This window comes from Andrographis paniculata, unplaced genomic scaffold (genome assembly GCF_009805555.1).
Source record: "Andrographis paniculata isolate CXL003 unplaced genomic scaffold, ASM980555v1 Contig35END, whole genome shotgun sequence".
Taxonomy (NCBI): domain Eukaryota; kingdom Viridiplantae; phylum Streptophyta; class Magnoliopsida; order Lamiales; family Acanthaceae; genus Andrographis; species Andrographis paniculata.
The window spans coordinates 2,609,796-2,635,521 of NW_026137568.1; the positions used below are offsets into that span (position 1 = coordinate 2,609,796).

General features: G+C 30.5%; 2 protein-coding genes across 2 annotated transcripts; both read left to right on the forward strand.

Moving 5' to 3' along the window:
- The first annotated feature begins 8,375 nt into the window (after positions 1–8,375).
- On the forward strand, positions 8,376–10,037 carry LOC127248985 (baicalein 7-O-glucuronosyltransferase-like). Its single transcript, XM_051271567.1, has one exon. It carries the CDS (start codon positions 8,485–8,487, stop codon positions 9,847–9,849), a length of 1,365 nt encoding a protein of 454 aa, XP_051127524.1. The 5' UTR covers positions 8,376–8,484; the 3' UTR covers positions 9,850–10,037.
- Positions 10,038–13,540: 3,503 nt separating this feature from the next.
- On the forward strand, positions 13,541–13,996 carry LOC127249052 (uncharacterized). Its single transcript, XM_051271643.1, has one exon. The coding sequence runs from the start codon at positions 13,541–13,543 to the stop codon at positions 13,994–13,996; it is 456 nt and encodes a 151-aa protein (XP_051127600.1).
- The last annotated feature ends 11,730 nt before the right edge of the window (positions 13,997–25,726 follow it).

The window sequence follows — 25,726 nt, forward strand, 5'->3', positions numbered from 1 at the left end:
CTTAATTGTTCAAATATCTCATTTAATGATGTAATAGTCATATCAACAATAAGTAGAAAATAATTAATCTTAAATTGTTCATCATCATATTGTATTTCATCTTCATTTTTATTTTCATCAAACTATTTTTCTTTTCTATAAATATGTTGTTTTTTTTTAAAAAAAAATTTACATTCAACATCCATATTAAAAGCAACTTCTTTAGTTCTTTTTAAACTAGAGTAAAATCCAACATTTCTATAATTTTTAAAATATTTTAGAACATCTTCTATTTGGTCGACAGTAGTATCAATACAAACTGATTTAGATTGCAATGTTTTATTTACAATATTAATTACAGATAATATATTATACCAAATTACTATACCAAGTAAAAATTCATAGGATTCAAGAGCATTTAATAAACTTTCAGCTTCGCTTTTTGACTTGACATCACTACAGGAATTATATAAATCCATTAAAGCTAATCGAATTTGAGGAATTTGAAATCTAATAGCTTTAACACTTTTAAAAAATTACTTTCTCATCGAGTATTTGACAAGGATTTTACCGTTAAACCAGATATATTGTTAAGCAAATATTTTCATCTTTTTGTAGAACTTGAAAATAGTATATATATATATATATGCGTTGTATAACTCCAAAAAATGATATAGCTTTCACACAAGAGTTTGTCATATCACAAAGAGTAAGATTTAGACTATGACAAGCACATGACATATAAAAAGCCCTATGATTGATATCAAATAATCGTTTTTGAACACCTTGGTGCTTACTTTTCATATTAGAATCATTATCATAACTTTAATCTCTAATATTAGCAATATCAAGATCAAGAAACTTAAACGTATTTACTAATTCATTAAAAAACTTTAATCCACTTGTATCATCTATATTTAAGAACTCTAAAAAATATTCTTCAATTTTTATCATACTATTTGACATATTTACACAATGTATAATTGAAATCATACGCTCCTGATGACTCACATCTTGGTACAATCAAGAATAATAGAAAAATATTTTGATTCTTTAATAGTTTTTATAATTAAATTTTTAATACCAATAGCCAATAATAAAATTAACTCATTTTGAATTTTAGGACCGAAATAATAATAATGAATGTCTTGATCTTGAATTCGTCTAACGTGATCTTGCATTACTAAATCAAATTCAACAATCATTTCAATCAATCCTAAAAAATTGTCATTGTTATTTTGATAAGGTTTTACATTTGATCCTCGAAAAGCTAAATTATTTTTAGCAAAACATTTGAGAACAGAAATAATTCTTATCAAAACTTGTCTCTAACGTTCTTTTTCTTTCCCAATTTCTTGTTGCAAATCTTTATGAATTGTTTGATTATTTGCAAATCTTATTTCCACTTTATTCCAAGTATTCATATTAGTAATATGTTCAAAGCTATTCTCATGTGTTCTAAGTTTATCCCCAAAATGTTTCCAGTCATTTAATTCATCATATGCTAAATAACTTTTATTATTATTGGATTTAAATAACTTGCAACAAAAACAATATACTTTATCTTAATATTTAGAATGAACTAACCATTTTCGGTCTAAAATCTCACAATTTTTATTTTTTAGTGTAATGAATATTTGAAAAATGTCGAGAAGTACTATCCAAGGGAAAAGTATGATTTAAGTCTTTTCTCGGTCCATTTTCAACTAAAATATCCTTTTTTTTATTATCAAAATTATTCAAATACCTCGGGTCATAAATAAATAAAGTTTCATCTAAAATATCATTATCATGCTCATCCAAATTATTATCATTAAATTCGTCAATATTATTTTTATTTTCAGTATTTAATTTATCATTGGATTTCAACTGATCAATATCATCTACATTCAAAGGAAAAACCTATATTTCTAGAGAAAAATTTATCAAGAGATCATTTTTGCGATTCTATCGATTGCTCAATCCGTTTTCTTTTTTCACTACCAGAAATATATTTTCTTGGCAACATTGCTATAGAAACAAATCATACAATAACAAAATATATTTAACAAATTGAAAGTAATAGTATTATCTTTTAAAAAAAAAATTAAAATATATATATATATATATATATAAAAGAAATACAACACCATTTTATGGCATGGTGTTGCACTATAACAAATACTCCCTCTGTCCCACATACCGTGTCTGCTACACTGTAGATACGATATTTTAGGAGGGATGTAATTAGTAGATAATTAAAAATATATTAGTGAAAATAATTATCCTATAATATAAATAATTATAAATTAAGATTAAAATAACTAATTAATTTAATTAAAATTAAAAGAAAATAAATTAAAATATTTAAAATGAGATTAAAATGTGTAATCATTTTCTATAAAAAGAAAATGACATGGAATATGGGACAGACAGAAACGGTAACATTGACATGATATGTGAGATGGAGTACTATTTTTGGTGTTAGGATTGACGATTGATTGAAGGGCATTAACTCTATTTATGGGATTGCAGAGATGTCCCAAGAGCATCTCCAATGGGCTGCATTTTTTGCGCTGCATCCCATATATGGAGTTCTTCCTCTCCAACCATGCACCAATTGTGACACCTAAAATAGTGTTGCACTGTAGCAACGCTATAATATGGCGTTGTATGTGTTCTTTTTTTTGTTTTGTTTTTTTTTTAATATTTTTATATTAATTCTTTTATTCTTTTATTTTTTTATTTTTTTTTTTATTAATTGCAGATATAAAAATTTGTTTAAAATAATATATAAAATAAAATATTCGAAAAATATTCTTTTAGGAGTAAAAAATAGAATTATGGTTTGGGTTTTTAGAATTAAAACTGCATAAATAGAATTTGTGGGTTGGAGATGGCCAAACAAAACAAACACACCCAAACCATCAATGACTTAAACCCATGGTTCGTCAGATCGGTCGAGTCCGGTCCGACTCGGCCAATCCGGAACCGGAACGGTCGGTTCATAAAAAATATCTGATATTTTGACAAAATTCTCCATCCATTCATATCTTATCTAAAATCGATTTTAAATATTTTTCTTACCCTTTTTTCTACTTTTTATTCATACCTTTCGTACTAATTCATCTCAATTCGACCAGATTGGAGAAGAAAACATTTACCTGGAGAACGAGGTGCTTTGGTTAGGTATCGCGGTGTTGGGAAGTTCGATTTTGGAATCGTCGGTGTTGAGAAAGAATTGGCGAAGAAATTTCACTGCTCTTGAAGAGAGGCTTTCGCTCGCCGCTACGTCTGTGCGCTGAAGAAGAGAACGGCGGTTCTGCGCGCTGAAGAAGAACGTGGGGAAGAAGAATGTGGGAGGAAAGAAGGGTAAGTTTAATTATCATATTATTTTAATTAATTTAAATATTTATAAATATAGTATAAAATTAATTATTTTACTTATTTTTGGATTGAAATTATTTTTGAATTATTTTGATTAATTTATTTATTTAATTGATAGGTTTAATTATTTTAGATTTAATTGTTTAGAATAATTTGTTTAATTAATTGATAAATTCAATTTAATTTGGATTGTATTTAATTTTTATTTAATCTATATAAATTGAGTATTTTAATATTTTAGAATAACTTATAACTTTATTATTTAAAATTAATATTATTTTAGACAAAATTTGTATTAATTGTAAATTTATTGTAAAAAATTAATATTTTAACTAGATTTTTTTATAAACAAATTAGTTATCTAGTTAAATTTTTGTATAAGTTTGATTTATTAATAAACTAATATATATAATTTATCTAGTTAATTAATAAATTACTATTTATAAATATTTTAACAATTGTATTATGTTTGTATAAAATGACACCACACAGAGATATTGGTTAGGATCATACTACTCCTATCAACAACGATAGAAGACAAGCAAAATGAAATTATTGTGATAAAATTGTTCACGGCGGAATTACTAGGATGAAACAACATATAGCACATGTTACAGGTCAAGTTGAAGCATGCACGAGAGCTCCAAAAGAAATAAGAGAGTTATTAAGAAAATACTTGATCCAAGGAAAAAGTATGTGAGCAACACAAAAAAAAGTTAGAAGCATTGCACAATTCCATTAGTTTGGAAGATGATTCTGATGAGAAAGAAGATGAAATTTTTGAATAAATGAAGATGAGATAAATGCTTTTGAAAGAAAACACTTAAAAAGAGCAATGGCTGAAAGCAGACATATGGAATTTTTGGAGCAGCAGCGTAGACATTTTGTATCCGGAGATCTACCAAGCTTGAATTTTAAAGCCGGTATATTTATTGAATTTATAAAATATATTTAAATATTAGTATATATATATTTTTTGAGATAACAACCATATATGATCATATGTTTTTTTTTTTATCTTTGTAGGATGAAGCAGCTCGAATACAAAATGAAGTAAAAGAAACTTTTTCGAAAACTTTATGAAAAAGACAGAAGGTTTGCATAAAAAAAACTTGATCCATACATGTTTCAATCGAAGAATAAGTCTTTGAAAAATATGTTTTCAAAAGATAATGCAAAAAAAGTGGCAATTTCGAAAATTTTTCATTATAATGCAATACCATTTCACGTTGCCGATAGTGGTCCTTACTACCAAACGATGATTGACATGATTGCATTGGTTGGACCTGGAGTTAAAGGACCTACTGGTAAGCAAATTGGTGGTGAATATTTAAACGATGAGATGCAAGAAGTTGTACAGTATATTGATTCTTTAAAGCAGAAATGGAAAACATATGGATGTACAATTATGTGTGATGGTTGGAGTACTCGCACAAAACATCCAATCATAAATTTTATGGTGTACTGTGATAGAGATATAATAAATCACAGTTCAGTTGATTGTACAAATAAGGCAAAGACTGCGGACTTTGTCTACACCATAATGGATAAGGTGGTGGAATCAGTAAGGGTTGACAATATTGTACAAATTATAACTGATAGTGAAGCTAGTATGAAGGCGGCTGGAAAAAACTGATGAGGAAAAGGAAGCATATTTTTTGGTCTCCATGCGTTGCGCATTGCATTGATTTTATGTTAGAAGACATCGGAGATATATTGTCAATGAAAGATACGATAAAAGAAGCCAGAAGAATTACAGGATTGATATACAACAGTGATAAAGTGGTCAATTTGATGAAAACATATACGAATGGCCGAGATCTTTTGCGACCAGGCATAACAAGATTTGCAACCGAGTTTGTTGCAATGGAAAGTCTTCTGAGATATGCAACCGATTTGAAAAGAATGTGTACTTCTAGATAATGGGTTGAGTACAATAATACCTCGAGGAGAAGACATGAAGTCGGAGATATATCAGACTTGATTTTGAATGAAAGATTTTGGAAACGGATACGCCGAGTTTGTGGGGTCATGGAACCCTTAGTGAAGGTTTTAAAAGTAGTTGATCAAGATAAAAAGCCTACTCTACCTATTATCTATGAGACAATGGATAGGGCAAAAATGACAATAAAAACCGCGGTGAAAGATTTTCAACAATATTGGGATATCATCGACGAAAGATGGTATAATCAATTGCATCAAGATTTGCATGCAACAGGTAATTATTGTTGTTACTTTTTTTTTATTTTTATACTGTGCTAATCGTTTGTGTTAATTTTTAATTTTATATACATTTCATGCAGCTTATTTTTTAAATCCTGGTCTTCAATACTCCGGCACTTGTGAATTTGATTCATCGGAGGTTCGAAAATGAGTAAAAGAAGTTATCAAAAGATTCGAGCCAGATTTGGATATATAAGTAAGGGCTATGAATGAGGTAAATTGTGTGAAATTTATAAATAATATATATATTAATTTCTAATAATTTTACCATTATATTATCTATAGATAAACATATTTGTTAACAAAATTTGAGAGTTTGGAAGTGCACTTGCTATTAGAGCTGTATCTACATCTTTACCAAATATGTATTATAAAATTTATCATTTAATTATATTTTTAAACATACTTGTTATAAAATGTTGCATTATTAATAATTTTTTTATTTATTTTTAATAGCTGACTTGTGGAATATGTACGGTGATGAAGCCCCTAATTTAAGAAAAATTGCATTAAAAGTTTTGAGTCAAACTTGCACATCATCGGGTTGTGAGTGGAATTGGAGTATGTGGGCTTTGATCCATACTAAACTTCAGAATATATTAGCTATTGAGAAACTGCATGAGCTAGTCTATGTCCACTACAACATGCGTCTTCGGGTAAAAAATTTTATGCAAAGGACAGACACAGACGATTTTTATGACCCAATTGATTTGAATCATATTTTTTATGAAAATGATATTTTAGATGAATGACTCAGAGAAAATGAATCTCCACTTATTCGTGATAGTGATTTGAATTGGTTGGATGAGGCTATTGAAGAAAGTGGAGATGGAGGTCAAAGTGAGCATAATGATCATGACATCGATATGTTTTTTTTTCTCAACTTATAGATGATGGGAAAAATAAGGCGAAAGAAAAAAAAATCAGAAAATAAAAATACGCCAAAAAAAAAAAGAAACAATCATATTGGAATCTTCATCTTCATCAACTAGTGGTGAAGATAAGAATAATAACAATGATGATGATGATGATGGTGGTGGTGGTGGTGGTGGTGATGGTGGTGGTAGTGGGAACTACAGGGATAGCCGATACTCAAGTGATATGGAATGGGCTCAAGGAAATGAAAATTATTATGCTACCCAAGACACTGATCATGGATATCGTCCTGGTATAGAAGCTCAAAAAGATTTTATAAATAGTTTAACAGAATTTTCAAGTGAAGCCGATGCTTCAAATTTTTCAGATATTAGGAGATATTCTGGAGTTCACGAACATATGCAAGACTTGAATATAGGTTATTCCTATGGAGATTCTTCTCACTGCTCGAGTAATAGATTGGGGAAACAAGAGTGGGACCAACCAAATGCATATCATAATCCCTATTACCCAGGATACGGTTTATCTAATCTACCCAGACTTCTTTAGGATTCAGCCAATCTTCCTATATTTGGATCCAACCAACCAGTTGGAACATATTACGGAGGGATTACATTTGGTTTGGATAGTATTGATGATCGTAGACAAAATTATGGTTCATCAAGCAGAAGCAATGATAATAGGGAATATCGAGGTTTTGATGTATATGAAAGAGGTTCATTTAGAGAAAATCAATATGGTTCGAACATCTCCCCTTATCCACGCAATATGAATCCAGAACAAGGATATTCATACTATAATCGATCGGCAGATAAAAATGATTTTGAGCCTCCACGATATTCCACATGGTATTGAATGGTAAGTATAAATATTTAGTATAAACATAGTTTGAACATTTTATAAAATTTTATTGGTATTTTTTTTCTAATTATTTTTATTTATATGTAATACAAATGATAAGAATGAAATCTTGACATTGACGGACACAAGGTACATCATTTTGTTATTAAAATAAATTTATTAGTATAATGACTATGCAAAACATAAAATTTAGCATTTATATTTATATATATATGCGCTAATTTAGTTGAATTATTATTTATTTTAAATTTTAATCTACTATAAATTATACTCCCTTCGTCCAATAGCAAAGTATCTATTTTTTTATTTTAGTCCGTCTCATAACAAAGTATCAATTTTCTTTTTTTAGTAACTCTACTATCTACCTAACATTACATCACAGATACTAATAAGGTTATTTTAGTTATTTCTACTTTATTCCTACTATATCCCAATATAATACTAATATTTCTAAAACTACGTTCAAAAAGCTTATGGGACGGAGGGAGTAATATATTTTTTCAATAATATATATTTTTAAATTAATTATATTTATAATTTGATGTATTTTAATTATTTTTTTTAAAAAAATATAAATTTTATATAAAAAAATCATATAGACCGATATTTGATTGATACGTCGCGACGTATTTGGAACGGTAAAGGCCCATCTGCGACGACGGTCCGCGTCGGTGAACTATGCTTAAACCCATAACGTTACGGTATGCATCAGTGGACCATACCTTTGGGGACATTATTTATCTTATAAAGGGATTGACAATAGAAAATGTATGCATTAGGCCATCTCCAACCCTGGCGCTGGGTCGGTAGATTTAGTATTGGTTGTTTCCCACCGACGCCCAAATTGTGTGCCAATTTGGCGTTGTTCCTTTTTTTTTTTTTCATTTTAACTTTTAAATTTATTTTTTATTTTTTAAAAGTTTTAAAAAAATTATTTTAAATTATAAAAATAAAAAATTATTTAAAATAATATAAAAATTAAATATTTAAAAAATAATAATGAAAAATAAAATTATAATCGAAGTAAAATTGTATGTTTAAAATTAAAATTGAATAAATAAAATTGAAGGGTTATAAAGGCCTTGGAAAAAAAGGCAATACCGTAGTGCAGTGCAGTGTTGCTGATAATTAAGGAAAAGGAGTTGCAGTTGCAGGTGTACGTTCCAGTCCAGAAGAGCCATGGAAATGGAAGATGATCTCCCCACAACCATTGTTCTCTACAGCTCTCAGACGCATCTCAATACCATGCTCGTTCTCGCCAAGTTCATCGCCAAACACCACCCTCGCCCTACGCTCACCATTATCTCCTCTGCTCCACCTCCCCACCACGATCCCTCCTTCACCTACCATCGTATCTCCGACGCCGTTCCGTCCGTACCAATCCCCAATATTCTCGAGCGATTGTTTGAAATTCCTCGCCTCACCAACCAAAACCTTCGCGACGCGCTCCAGGAAGTCTCTCGGAAATCCAAAATCGCAGCGATTGTTGTCGATTTCTTCTGCTACTCCGCATCTGAGGTTTCTACGAGCTTGAATATTCCCACTTATTTCTATATTAGCAACGGTGGATCTGGCGCTATTCTGCTTTTGTACTTTCCGGTTATTGATGAAATCGTTAATGGAAACATCGAGGATTTGGATGATTTTCTGGAAATTCCTGGATATCCGCCGATTCACAGCTCGGCTTTGCCTAAGCTGCTTGCATTTCGTCAGAGTAAAACTTACCTACACTTTCTGAAAGCCGCCATGGAAGTTCGCAGATCCAAGGGAATCCTCGTGAACACGTTCGATGCGCTTGAGTATCGCGCTAAGGAAGCATTATCCAACGGTTTCTGCGTTCCGAACGGTGTATCTCCTCCTGTTTACTTCGTCGGACCACTGATTTCTGAAACCAGCGCCGGCGATCACGAGTGCCTCAAGTGGCTCGATTCGCAGCCGAATCGGAGCGTTGTGTTCCTCTGCTTCGGCAGACGAGGCTTGTTCTCTGCTAAACAGGTGAAGGAAATCGCCGTCGGATTAGAAAACAGCGGTCGCCATTTTCTCTGGTCCGTACGGAGTCCGCCGGAGATGCAGAGCTCGTCGCCGGCGGGGGAGGTGAACTTGGATGAGTTGCTGCCTGACGGTTTCTTAGAAAGGACTAAAAAACGTGGGTTAGTTATCAAATCGTGGGCCCCACAGAAGGAGATACTGAGTCACGACTCGGTCGGCGCGTTCGTGACTCACTGCGGGCGGAGCTCCATTAATGAGGCGCTTCTGTTTGGGGTTCCGATGATCTGCTGGCCGATAGACGCCGACCAGTTTATCAATGCTACCCTCGTGGTGGAAGAGTTCAAGCTAGGGCTGCCGCTGGCGGCGGCGGCGGACGGTTTCGTGAAGGCGGACGAGTTGGAGAATCGAATTCGGGAGGTGACGGAGTCGTTGACGGGGAGGTCAATCAGGCACCGTGCTTCAGAGATGAAGGCGGCCGTCGCTGCGGCGGCGCAGCCGGACGGATCGTCGGTGGCGGCGCTGGAGAAATTCGTCCGATCACTGCGGAAAGACTGAAAAGAGATTTGTTACTGCGGTAAGTAATGTTTTAGCTAAATAACAATAATAATGTTTATGCTGCAAATTACTATTAATCAAGTAATGTGCGGTCGACATAACGATGTGTTTGCTCTGAATTTTATTTTATTTTATTTATTTCTGAATATGCAATGATAATGGATATTTGTTACCCTCGTTGAAAATAATACCCTCTAGCACAGAGCTGATGATGCAGCGGTGACTATTGTTCGGTTCAAATCGAAAAAATCGAATATTTTTTTGTTTGGATTATTCGATTAATTGGTGTTGTTCAGTCGAAAATTAAATTTATAAATTTCGATTTTGATTTCGATTTTGATTTGATTATGGTTTTTAATTTTTAATTTTGATTAATCGAAAAAATCGAACTTTTAAAAAAACTAATAAATTATATATTATTAAATAATACTTCCTCCGTTCCAAAATCGAATAGACTGAATGCACACCCTTATGCTTATCCGTCACTTTTTGTTTTTGTTTTTATTTTTTATTTTTAAAAATATTGATAAATTATACTGTGACTATATATTTTAGATATTTTTTTATTATTGTTTGAAATTGACAAATAAAATATTTATTTTTAAAAGAACTTTTTACATTTAATAAAAAAAAAAATCATTAAAATTATTTCATTCCCATAATTGAAGATTTATTTGGTTTTAATTTAAATTTAACTATTATATTTAATTTTTTATTTAAATAATATTTTAATATGATATTTTTAAATAAATATATTTTTATTTAAATTTATACATACTAAATAATAATAATATTAATTTAAATTTAAATTAAATAAATCTTAATTTTCAATATTTTTCATAATTTTATTTTAGCAATTTATATATATATACATATATTTAAAAAATATATATAATACTCCCTCTGTCCGCCAAATTTATTTTCATTTTTCTTTTGTTTATCCGTTAAATTTATTACATTACTAATTTTTGCAAAATCAATATTTAATTATTATTCTACATTCAACATTTATTTACAACAAATATTACCAACTTTATTCTATCTCTCACTTTATTTACTTTCATTTCTAACTAAATTTTTAAAAATACCTCAAATTACCTATTATTTTTTCAATAAAATATTTTTTTTCTTAAACTCGTTACCGGACTAAAATGGGCTATTTTTAGTGAACGAAGGGAGTAGTAAATAAAAGGGTGGGGTGGGTGGGGTGAGGGGGAGCCCCCCTTGCCCTACAATACATCCGCCCCTATGTATACATATAACCGGAATGAGAGAGACTCTTAATAAAATCGAAAATGACACTCTCAACGCAATGGAAAACAAAGTTTTGAGTGAAATCACGACAAAAAATCAAAAGTCGAACATAACTTTGTCCAAGAATAAATTTGATATCAGATATTGAGTCGTCTATTCAAACACATGCAGAAGTAGCTCGCAGAAACACCAACACAAAGCCGAATCGAACCGAAACAAAGAGGGACATTCGAATATGATGTACTTCTTCCGCTCTAAATGAAAAGGAGCTCCTTGGAATTATATAGTAAATTAAAAAATAATAGTATTTTATTAGTTAGTGAAAATATGTAAGAGTTTTTGACATTTTTGTCCTTTGACTTTATGTATAAAATAATTATATGTGTAATAGTATATTTATAATTTAAATAAAAGTTAAGAGTATTTTGATATTAGTGTATAATTAATTTTTCTAAAATGAAAATTGATATTTTGAAGTCGGATGGACGCAAATAGTAAAAAAAAGTGCTTTGAATTATGACGATGGAGTACTAAATAAACAGAAAAACAAAATATACTATCAAAAAGAAAATCAAATTCTGAGAATGCTGGAAAAACATTTCTAGTGATGGCGGTGGCACACACTCTCACGCACCGGCAAGATCAGCGGTGGCGTGTTCATCAAGCACGTGTGGTCCCGATGCGCTGTCGTTTGCCATGATTTTTTGTGATCGCCGGACTTGAGGCGACGAACGTAGCGGTGGTGGTGGTGACGGCTGGAGAAGGAAGAAAACTGGAGATATAATGGGCAGCAACGTGGTTGATTTTGCGGAAAAATTTCAAGACTCTAAATAAAATCAAAACCAGAAGTTGCACAATCTCAAAGATTAGGAGACCTCCGATACATCATACGTTCTAAGTTGAGCATTTCCAGAGAAATGTGAGTTAGTAGGTTGTGTTTACTCAAAAAAAAAATAATAATAAATAATAATATAAACTCTGATACTATATAAAAAAAATTATAGTCTAAAAAATTGCATATTATTCATAATAAAAATAGGAAATCCATAAATAGATATGAAACATACTTGTAAACTCAAATCATACTAATATAACCTAATGAATAAAAATAATATAAAAACAACAAAAACATAAAATAAACTAAAGATCTAAAAAATATATTTCAACAGTATCAATAAAAAAATGAATAAATATTTAATCTTGATATCAATGGACAACAAATCAATTTATTTAATATTCAAATATTCATATAATATAAGTAAATAATCAAAAAAATAAAAATTAGTATTCACAATACCTAAATTATAATATAATATATGCATAAAAAGACTGATAAATTTATATTTTCAAATTTTGTTCTTCAAATTTCAATTGTAATTGTCATTGATGTGTTTTAAAATAATAATTCTGTATTAGTGTAATCAATATTATCCACGTGTGAAAGATAAATGAACGAGAAAGTTTGGATTGTGTGGGTGTGAGGACAAAAAATAAAAAAATAAAAATATTGTTATGAAATATGTACGCAGTACACACGAAGTGACTACGTGACACTTTTTTTTTTATGTTTTTTCTCTTTCTTCCTATCAATGTTTTAACACCGATAAATAGGCATTGAATGTTGGAGTGATCTGATATGAAAAATCACACAATTCTCTCAAACTCTATCTCTCTCCATAATTATACATATATACACAAATATAAACACCTATACACCTATACACACAATTATATATATATTTATATAAGCACACCCGTACACATATATATATTACACTTACGATTATGTTATATTATTAGTTATAACACGTTATCAGCACAAAGATTCTTGCTCATTTTATTTTTGATAAGTTTTATTTTTATACTATCTATATTATCTATTTTTTAAACTATGGAAAACCTTGCAAAATTTTCTTTTAAACCTCTGTCTCTCACCGACAATAATTTTCTGACTTGGTCCCTGGATGTAGAAATACATCTGATTTTTATGGGCCTTGTTCATACAATTGCCAGTGAAAATACGACTACAAGCCAAGATCGGGCTAAGACTATTATTTTCATCCGTCATCATTTGGACATTCCTTTACATTCTGAATATTTGACGGTGAAAGATCCACTAAATTTGTTGAATGAATTGAGGGAGAGACTTAGGCACTTAAAATATATCATTCTCCCCAAAGCCTGACATGATTGGCTTAACCTGCGATTGCAGGATTTTAAAACTGTTACAGAGTACAACTCTGCTATCCATCAAATTACATCTCAGTTGAAACTCTGCGGAGAAATTGTTACTGAGAATGATAAATTGGAGAAGACTCTCTCTACCTTTCATATTTCTAATGTTGTGCTGCAACAGCAGTATCGCGAGAAAAATTTTCAAAAGTACTCACAGCTCATTGCATGTCTTTTATTAGTTGAGCAAAATAATGAATTATTGATGAAAAATCATCAGTCCCGGCCCACCGGTTCTAGTCCGTTCCCTAAAGCGAACGTGACATTTTATGAACGAGGCCGAGGACGTGGTAGAGGTCATGGTCGTGGTCGCGGTCGTGAGAGTCAACGCGGTCGATATACCCCTTGCAATCACCGCGGTATTGACATCAATAGGAAGCAGAGTAAACCTCAATATGGGGATATAGCCGAAAAGGCTAAACAGGGAAATAGGCAAATCGGCATTTGTAATCGGTGTGGCATTGAAGGCCATTGGGCCAATACCTACAGAACAGCCAAACACCTAGCCGATCTTTATCAAGCCTCACTGCAGAAAAAGGGGAAGGAGGTCGAGACTAAACACGTTGATAATGATGACGACCCCGACGATGATCTTTTGGATTACGACACAACGCATCTCGATATAGCGGATTTTGTCGTAGATCCAGCAAACCCCCAGTGATAGACATATTATGTCATTTTATATTTTGTGATATTTAAATTATCGCATACTACCTTTTTGTAATACATTTTGTAATACATATATATGTCTTTATTAATACTGCGTTTATTTATATTTGAAGATTAAATGGATGCCAAACAAAATGATGCAAATATATGTTTCATTGACAGTGAAACGACACATACTATATTGAAATACGAAAAATATTTCTCTCATTTGAAAAGGGAAAAGATGAATGTCAATACAATAAGTGGCAGTACAAAATTAATTGAAGGCTCTGGAGAAGCCATTATATTTCTCCCCGCGGGGACAAAAATTGTGATACAATATGCACTGTTGGCCACTAAAGCTCGAATAAATTTACTGAGTTTTCATGACATTCGGAAAAAAATGGTTATCACATTGAAACTATGAGTGATACCGATGGTGAATTTTTATTAATCACCAATATCATTGATAAAAAGAAATGCATCATTGAGAGATTACCCTCACTCTCTACTGGTTTATATTATGCTAGATTAGGTGTTGTTGAAACATACCTCACGGTAGATCAAAAGACTACCGATTTTCAAATATGGCATGATCGTCTTGGGCATCCTGGCAGTATAATGATGAGGTGAATAATTGAGAATGCGCATGGCCATTCATTAAAATGTCAAAAAGTATTAAACTCAAATGAATTAACCTGTGTTGCCTGCACTCAGGGAAAATTGATAACCAAGCCATCACCAGCTAAAGTAGGTATTGAATCACCTACATTTTTTTAAAGAATACACGGGGATATATGTGGACCAATAGACCCACAGTGTGGGCCATTTAAATATTTTATGGTGTTTATTGATGTATCTACCAGATGGTCACATGTCTGTTTGTTATCTACTCGCAATATGGCATTTGCAAGATTGCTTGCCCAAATTATTAAATTACGGGCACAATTCCCCGATAATCCAATTAAGACTATACGTCTGGAAAATGATGGTGAATATACATCGAATGCATTTGATGATTATTGCATGTCGATTGGAATTAATGTAGAGCACCCAGTTGCTCATGTTCATACACAAAATGGCCTGGCAGAATCACTTATTAAAAGATTGCAATTGATTTCTAGACCATTACTGATGAGATCTATGTTGCCCGTTTGAGCTTGGGGGCATGCAATCTTACACGCAGGAACACTCATAAGGATGAGACCGACAAGCTATCATAGCTATTCCCCTATGCAATTAGTATTTGGTCACGAACCAAATATATCTCATCTACGTATTTTTGGGTGTGTTGTTTATGTTCCTATTCCACCCCAAAACATACAAAAATGGGTCCTCAACATAGATTGGGCATTTATATCGGATATGAATCGCCGTCAATTATAAAATATCTTAAACCTATGACGGGTGATTTATTTACTGCAAGATTTGCAGATTGTCATTTTGACGAATCACATTTTTCGACATTAGGGGGAGACAAAAACGAACCGAAAAGTGATATTAATTGGACAATCCCATTGAATTTTTATGACCCTCGTACAAAGCAGTGTGGACTAGAAGTTCAACGCATTATACATTTGCAAAATATTGCAAATAAGTTACCAGATGCATTCAATGACTCGAGCAAAGTCACTCGATCATATATCCAAGCTGCTAATGCTCCAGCTAAAATAATTTCCCTGATGAACAAATTACAAGTGCTAATGAATCAGCGACACGCTTAAAGCGTGGTAGACCACTCGGTTCCAAAGACAAACATCCTCGAAAGAAAAGAGGAATTAATGATGATAATCATGAAAATATCAGGAATGACATTGATAAACCTCAACCTAATAAGGAAGTCAACCCTGAAATAATTGCTCTAGAAGAGCACGATCTTGAAGAACATGATGAGATTATTGAAAACTCAATTAACTATGTTATTTCAAGAAAATGTTGGAACCGTAAAGAGGCAATTATCAATAATGCCTTCGCATACAGGTTAGCACTTGATATAATGGAAGAAAATGAGGATCCAGAGCCAAAATCGGTTCATGAATATCGGCAAAGAAATGACTGGCCAAAATGGGAAAATGCAATTCAATAAGAGCTTGACTCATTAAATAAAAGAGAAGTTTTCGGACCAATTGTTCAAACACCAGATGGTATAAAACCAGTTGGATACAAATGGGTGTTTGTACGAAAAAGAAATGAGTATAATGAAATTGTGAGATATAAAGCCCGTCTTGTAGCTCAGGGATTCTCACAAAGGCCTGGAGTAGATTTTGATGAAACATACTCTCCAGTTGTCGATGGAATAACATTTAGATACCTTGTGAACCTAGCAATGCGAGAAAAGCTCGATATGCGTCTTTTAGACGTAGTTACTGCATATCTTTATGGCTCTCTGGATACTGATATTTATATGAAGGTTCCTGAGGGATTCAATATGCCTGAAACATACAAATTAAACCCAAATGAATCATATTCCATCAAATTGAAAAAGTCATTGTATGGACTTAAACAATCAGGGCGAATTTAGTATAACTGTCTCAGTGACTGCTTAATAAAAAAAGGTTATACTAATGATCCAATATGCTCATGCGTCTTTATAAAGAAAAATGGATCAAATTTTGTCATTATTGCTATATACGTTGATGATCTCAATTTAATTGGAACTCCTGAAGAGATCCAAATTGCATTTGAATATCTAAAGAAAGAATTTGAGATCAAAGATTTTGGAAAGACAAAATATTGTCTGGGATTACAAGTGGACCATGTTAATAATGGAATATCTATCTATCAATTCACATATACCCAAAAGGTATTAAAAAAATTTTATATGAATAAATCTCATTCCCTAAGTACACCAATGATGGTTAGATCCCTTGATCTCAGTAATGATTCATTTAGGCCAAGAGAAGAAAATGAAGAAATACTTGGCCCCGAAGTACCATATCTCAGCGCTATTGGCGCATTGATGTACCTTGCAAATTGTACCAGGCCAGATATATCTTTTTCAGTAAATCTACTGGCCATATTTAGTGCATCCCCCACAAAGCGCCATTGGAATGGTATCAAGCACATTTTTCGTTATCTTCAGGGGACTCATGACCTCGGTTTATTTTATTCAAGTGAATCTCGAAATGAATTAATTGGTTATGCTGATGCTGGTTATCTGTCTGATCCACACAAAGAAAAATCTCAAACTGGCTATTTATTTACTTATGGTGGAACCGCAATCTCTTGGAGATTTGCTAAACAGACAATAACAACTACTTCTTCAAACCATGCCGAGGTTTTAGCAATTCACGAAGCCAGTCGTGAATGCATTTGGTTGAGGTCTATGACTCACCATATTCAGAAAAAAATTGTGGCTTGATTTCTGATAATATATTACCTTCTACAGTATTATTCGAAGACAATGCAGTTTGTATAGCTCAGTTAAAGGGATGATATATCACAGGTTATCGGACAAAGCACATATCTCCAAAGTTCTTTTCCACTAACGATCTTCAGAAAAATGGTGAAATTAATGTGCAACAAATTCGATCGTCTGAAAATTTTGCAGATTTATTTACGAAGGCGCTGCCGACTGCAACATTCAACAAATTGGTACAAGGAATTGGAATGCATCGGATGAAAGACATCAAATAAAGTCCAAAACAGGGGGAGCGCATTAATACAAGAATGATGTACTCTTTTTCCTTCACTATGATTTTTTCCCACAGGATTTTTTCATAGTAAGGATTTAACGAGGCACATTCTTTGTATAAAACCATCCAAGGGGGAGTGTTATAAAATATGTACGTAGTACACACGAAGTGACTACGTGACACTTTTGTATACTTTTTCTCTTCCTTCCTGTCAATGTTTTAACACCTATATATATATTACACTTACCATTATGTTATATTATTATTTATAACAAATATAAAATATTATTTAGAGGATAAAATAATTTATGGATGAATTTATAAATAGAGGATTATAGTAAATAAATAGGAAGTTGAGAGGAAATTTTTTATAGATTGAAAAGTATTTTAATTATATATATATATATATGATATAAGAGCAGTCAGGTATCATATTCAATTCAATATTCAAGTTCATTCTGAAAAAATCATTGCCGTTCAATTGAATTATAGATATGTAATTTGATTCATATAATAAATAATAAAAGTAGTTTATTTTAACATAAATTAAAGGAATAAAAATATGGATAGATGATGGTTGTGCGCATACTTTGAATCAATTCATATAAAAAGAAAAAGAACTCCACGTTTTTTTCCGACATCGATAAAAAAAAAAAAAAAAAAAAAAAAAAAAAAGTGGATAAGCCGGAGCATGGAACTAGATGAAGCAAAATGATGCGCATACCAGTAAGTTTCAGTACGCCATGGACAAAGCTAATGTTCTAGAAAGTGCAGAATGTAGTAATTTTTTTCTATTTTTCATCTATCGCAACTGAAAATTTTTTATTACATCATATCTGTATCTTCTGAACATCATATGCTAAAGATAAACGCATCATAATTATATTAGTCATCAACATATCGATATTCGCAGATAGAAATTATTGAATCAATAGATGAAACAATTGAAGAATACATTTGTGTTTGTTTAGGGGATTGGATTTAATTTTCACTATTCATCCCATTTTTTCCCCCAAAAAATATCAAATCAAACACCTATTTTTTATTTTTTATATTACACTAAAATCAATTTTACATTCAAAACATCATATCAACACCTATTTATATCACATCATACAACTATTCAAATTCAAAATTTTTACTATTTAAATCTCAATTCAAAATCCAAACCCCTAAGCAAACACACCTGTGGGAATGATATGCAGGCTGAAAAAAATATAGTTTGCACTATTTTCTTTGAAAGATTTTAGATCTTATTACTTTTGTAAAATTATGCAAGTATTGACTTAAAATTGATAAATTTTGTAACAAAATTTAATTGAAGCTCTATGAAATAATATTTGAAATCGATAAGGTAAGGAGCATCATAACTTATCCAAATTTAAAAGTGTTGAGTTATAATAATTTGCTCTTAAAATCAGGGTCAACATCCTAAAATTATCGAAAGCCTCTCTTCCTCTCATCAACATTTCTTACATCTCTTCTATAGTTATCTTTCCGGTGAGTTTGCGGCGATATTCTGGTAACTTTCGTGTTTATTTAAGCCTCCCGACACAGTTTAGTTCGTTTCGTTTAAATTCATCTGAGCTCCGAAATATTAATGTCACTTAATTCGAAGACCAACGTCGTTTTAAAAATAGTAGAGCAAGTGGTGATAGCTAAATTCTAAAAACACTAAAAGTTAACTGTTAGCCACACCATATTTTTTATATGTCAATAAAAAATAATCATTATGTTCTTATAATTATTTAATAATTTTATTTAAATAATAATATTATATTTTATATAAATATATTAATAGCACATGTTACAAATAAATAAATCATATACATAACATAATAAAAAAAACACATATCTACTTTAATTAAAACTTCTATTACACACAAATATTAAAAAAATAACAACTTTATATGGGTAGAAAATCTCAAACATTGCAACAAAAAAGCACAACAAAACATATTTAAAAATATATCTATATAATAAAATAAATATAAACCCTATTAAAACTTATCTATTAATGGCATTGCATTTTTTAAGTGTCACTAAAAAGTAATCATTATATTTTTATACTTATTAAATAATTTATTAAAATAATAATATCATATTTTATATTTTCATTACCAAAAAAAGGCTATCTGTAGCGGTTAAAAAAAATAATCGCTACAAATAGCTATTTTTTGTTATAAAAAGCTATTTGTAACGATTTTGTTCCGAATTTTGACCGGTGCATATACTAGAGCTACAAAAAGTCTCTGTATCAACTTTTTTCGTTACAAAAAGTGGACGGTCAACGCACTTCTTAATCACTTATTTTAACGGTTTTTGTAACGCGAACTTTGAATTTTCGATGAATTTGTAACGGATAATTCTCGTAATAAAAGAACCGTTACATTAAATGATCATCTATGTGTAACGGCACTTGTTATGGTATAATTTTTGTTACAATAGCTTATTGTCAGAAAACTATTTAAAACAACATTAAAACTTTTTGTAACGGTATTTGTGACGACCACAACTTTGTAACAAAAAAATATTCTTATTCTTTCAATAAAAACCTGTACGATACGAAAAATACTCCCAAACAACATTAAAAAATATAAGAATATTACATAAAATATCAATTGCACTAAGTACGCACTGTTTAGGAACATAACTACTTCGCAATTCGGCGTAACATATACGACAAAGTATAAAAACAAACATACAAAAGAAAGTAGAAAATGCAAGTTCAACCAACGGAAAGGAGGTCAACATCAATCCACAAACAAAAGTTAATCATCATAGAATCATGTGTCACACTGCCACGCCCCATGCAGTGTCAAATTGAACGTACACGGCAGTTGCGGGCGACGAATAATTTGCAAACATAGTGCAAAAGTATATAAGAATTTAGTCGAGATGGAGCCTATCTTAATGACACAAATGTAAAAACAACAAAATATAGAACAACATAAATAGAATTATAGCATGGACCCTATCTTGATGACACCCGGACCAACATCCATACAACGACACAATTATAGAACAACCAACATACATGACAGTTACGCGCGATAAGTGAGCTACCAACATTATGCAAAATTACATAAGAATTTACTTGCGAGATGGTTAAGTTATAATCTAATAGAAAGTCTTATAAATATGATTACGTACATCTTTGAATATCCAGTCGATTGGCTCGACGTGGACAACCTCACTGAGTATTTGTGCTCTTGGTATCGTCTGTAAAATGAGCGCGACCTCTGGAATGGTAGCAGCCATGACAAAACCTTCGCTATGTCAATGGTATCACCTACGGACATATAAAGAAAACATGCGCATATCATCGAAAATAAAATGCAACTCACAAAATATTTAATCTCTATAAAATATTAAAGAAATTAACTCAAACATTTTAGCATATGTAAAATTGTAAAATATAGAATAACATAAATATAACTATGGTATATACCCTATCTTGATGACACCCGGACCAACATCCGTACAACATCACAATTATAAAACAACAAGCAGCATAATCAATTTATTTGATACATATGAAAGTTGTTTGTTTAAACAACCAACTTAAACATGTATCGATTCGACAACCAAATTTTCATGTTCAAGTTCTTTCGGAATAAAATAGAATAAAAAGAAATATCTACAGGTTTTAGGAAAAGATGGCAGGATGCAATGCACAGATAAGTCTATTATTTTACCCGTGAATTCCCACCCTCACATGAATAAATGATTTTTACTGATTCCATCTTCTGCGATAAAATGAAATATGAAACATGGAGCAGGGCTAATCTATGACTTATATTACAAATTTACAACAAATCGAAACATAACTAATCTAACTAAATTAAACTAAAGCAGACCAATTAGATATTATAAAACAAACTTTATGATACATTATATACAAACAAAACTGAACCTAAACAACATATTATCTAAGGCTAAAAACAATAGTAGAACACCTAAATAAAATTACAAGATTGGAAGAATCTAATTTCTTAAGCTAATTAATTCTAATGGATCCACTAAGATAAAATCTAAGTAACACATTCTACTACAAAAACAAATAGTTAGTAAGCTAAGAGACTAAAGTTAATTTTTAAATCTAACACAAACAAACAAACATGAAGCAAACTAAATATTCTATCTATATAGCAAGCAAACTCCCTTGATTATGTGGGTGCTGCAGCCCAACTTTTTAAACCACTTTAACTATTAAACAAATTGAAAAAGATATTATGCAAGCAAAACCCATAATAAAGAATAATTATTTATATTAAATGAAAGCTAAACATATACAGTTTTTCTCTGATAGATCAATAAAAAATTATTCAGAATGCATTTATTGTTATCAGAGAGAAAAAAAAAAAAAAAACTATTAGAGAATAAAAGACAAATTCATGGAAAATACCTCCTAAGAGTGTGATTGCGAGATATTGTTCATGGTGCCTACAATAAACTCAATGAACCAATTGCTCCACCTATATCCAATATTCCTTTTGCTGTAAAATTAAATTGGATGCTGCAATCTCTAATTAAGGTTTCACTATCAAATAATGATTCCACAAACTTGAGTACAAATGAAAGGGGCCATTTTGCATGTGCAGTCTCACAATCACGCAGACTATATTACATCATCTACAATTGGTGTAGGTAGCAATATTATTATTACTTGTTTCAGCACTTGTCATTTTTGTCCTGTTTGTTCACACATTTTGAAAAACTTTTAACTTCTTAGTTCACTAAATGAAATCAATTGAACATATACACAAATTTTACTACGTGCAATTAAAATAATGCTAAAACAACCCTGTAAGTTTTTCTGAAGTGAAAATTATCATGTTCTGAGACAGATTTTTAAGTAGGGATAAATTGGTTAACGAACCAAACTAAAACAAGCATCAATTCATGTGTAAGCTCAATAATTTCAACAGAAAAATAATTAGCATACTAGTTGGCCTAGAAATTATACACAAAAGACAAGTTTCAAGCTCAATACTTTCAATGCAATGTTGATCAATATGTGAAAAACTAACACTTGTAAGCTATAAATAACCTTTTTAGTGTAAGATGTTAAACTTGAATATTCACAGGCATAGAACTACAGATCCACCAATTCAAATAGATTCCATAGCAAACAGTGCAGTTTCAAGCAACCAAAGCGGTTTCAGAGCTCTAGTTTATGAAACTTTCGGAATGTTGATCATAACATAAAAAATAAAATAAAAAAAAGCAGGCAGTAGCAGCAAATTGATTTAAATTAAGATCTAAAAAAGTCAGACATATGATTAACTTCAAGGATCTCCAAGTTCAGCTGTCGAGGAGAATCGTAGTATCAAACCATGGGATCTGTTTCATTATTTGTAACTTTTAAGTTTCTTTTTTATTCATAATATAGTTGAAATCAATTTGGATTCAACACAAGATTCAATTATCTATTCCAAAAAACAAAAAATATCGGAATTGGCTAGATAATTATTTCAAGAACATCAAGAAATTCTTAAGCTCTACTAAAAATACTTTCTGATTTTCAAAGAGTTCGATTAAGCTACTAAATTTTAGGCAATATCGATTTAGACTAGAAATTAACTAGAAATAGTGGAGGTTAATCACAACAACAACAAAATCGATTTACTCAGCTCCATAAAGAACTCGAATAAAACAGAACTCAGCCCGGACGCACAGAAGCAGAACAATTAGATCAATAAACATGTTGATTTTCACTAAAGCAACACCGGACGAACTAAAATTTTCCAAAGAATTACCCGGACAACTGATTTTTAGAAAATAACAACTACAGGAGCAGATTTTCACTTACCAGGAAATATTATAAAATAATTACCAGAATCTAGACTGTGGTTGAGCACCAGCCGTCGCCGGTCGCTCGAGACGAGAGAATCACAGACGCGCTAGTTTGAATTGGGGGATGAATCGCCGTCACTCAGAAAGAGAGAATTGCAGACCGCTGTTGGAATTGAAGGATTGAAAATGGGTTAGGGCACGCTTGCGAAAAATTAAAAAAATATAAAATTAAAGAATCATCCAAGTTTAATTCCTTCTGGAATTCCTTTTGTATTTGCGAAGGAAAATATTGTATTCCCAAAAATCCGTACTAATTTTGTAGTGAAGAAGAACAAATAAAACAAAAAGTAGACGAGAATTGGGAGGAGGAGCGGCGCTCAAGGGTTTGTTTTGCCATGTTTGAAATTTTATTTTTAGTTTTAATTTTTAATTATATATAAAAATTTTAATTTTAAATAAATAATTATTTTAATTTTAACATGTATATATTAATATATATGTATATATCTATGAAATATGATATATTATTTTAAATTTAGTTTGAAATTAAAATTATTGTAATTGTAACGAAAAAAATACCGCAACAAAAGAAAAATATTGACCAAACCGAAAAATTCATTTGTTACGAAAATATCCAAAAAAAAAAAATTTTTATAACAAAAAAATTATAGCTGATCAAATTTCGCTACAAATAGCCATTTTTATTTAATAGTGTTCATATAATGATAATATCATTGCGAATAAATAAATCATATACATAACGTAATAAAAACAAACACACATGTTTTCAATTAAAACTTAAATTACAAAAATATATCAAAACAACAAGAAGATAGAAAATTACACGTACTGCAACAAAAAAGTACATTAATTACATTTCAATATATATAATAAAAAAATATAAATCCTAACAACTTTAAACGTTATCTGTATACTGCACTGTATTTTTTTAATGTGTCAATAGAAAATAATTATTATATTTTTATAATTATTTAATAATATTATTAAAATAATAATATCATATTTCATATAGATATATAAATAATACACATTTACAAATAAATAAATCACATACATACCGTAATAAAAGTACGCAAACATGTTATCATTTAAAATTTTAATTACACTAATATATGCAAAACAATAGCATTATATGGCTAAAAAATCACATACGCTGAAAGAAAAAAGCACAACAAATAATTTTATAAAAAATACTTCATCCGTCCCAAAACTATAGTCTGGGTTGGATTTGACACGAAATTTAAGAAATATTGATATTATATTAATAGTGGGTAAAAAGTACAGGTAAAAAACTTTTTTACCCTTGTGAGTGTATTAGTGTTAAAAGCAGTGGCAATTGTGTAATAATAATGAAAAAGTAAATGTAGTTTTATAGTGATACGATTATTTATGGAAATGAGACTATTGTTTTAGAACGGACAAAAATGGTAAACAGGACTATTGTATTGGGACGGAAGGAGTATATAATAAAATAAATATAAACACTTAAAACCCTAAAAGTTATCTATTGGCCGCACTGCGTTTTTTTATGTTTGAGTAAAAAGTAATCATTATATCTTTATAATTATTCAATAATTTTATTAAAATAATAATGTCATATTTCATATAAATTTATAAATAGCACATATTACAAATAAATAAATTACATATAAACACATTGATTTTCAATTGCACTTCAATTACAAAATACTCTATTTGTCCACGTTGCCGTTTCTGTCTGTCCCACATACCGTGTCACTTTTATTTTTTGGAAAATGATTATACACTTTAATCTAATTTAAAACTTTTTAATTTTTTTTAATTTTAATTAAACTAATTAGTTATTTTAATCTTAATTTATAATTATTTATATTATAGAATAATTATTTTCACTAATATATTTTTTATTATCTACTAATTACACCCCTCCTAAAATATCGTGCCTACAGTGTAACAAACACGATATCTGGGACGGAGAGAGTACTATATACAAAACAACAACTTTATATAGTTAAAAAATCACACACATTATAAGAAAGCTAATATATGCAAAACAACAATATTATACGGCTAGAAAATCATACACAATAAAACAAAAGGATACAATAAATAATTTTAAAAAATATATAATAAAATAAATATAAACACTTAAAACCCCCAAAAGGTATCTATTGACTGCACTGCCTTTTTTTTTTTTTTTTTATGTGTCAATAAAAGGTAATTATTGTATTTTTATAATTATTTAATAATTTTATCAAAATAATAATATCATATTTTATATAAATTTATAAGTAGCACGTATTACAAAT

What these genes read in the sequence shown, in the direction of transcription:
- LOC127248985 (XM_051271567.1), top strand. Translation starts at nt 8,485, where the DNA reads ATGGAAATGGAAGATGATCTCCCCACAACCATTGTTCTCTACAGCTCT.
- LOC127249052 (XM_051271643.1), top strand. Translation starts at nt 13,541, where the DNA reads ATGAAAAATCATCAGTCCCGGCCCACCGGTTCTAGTCCGTTCCCTAAA.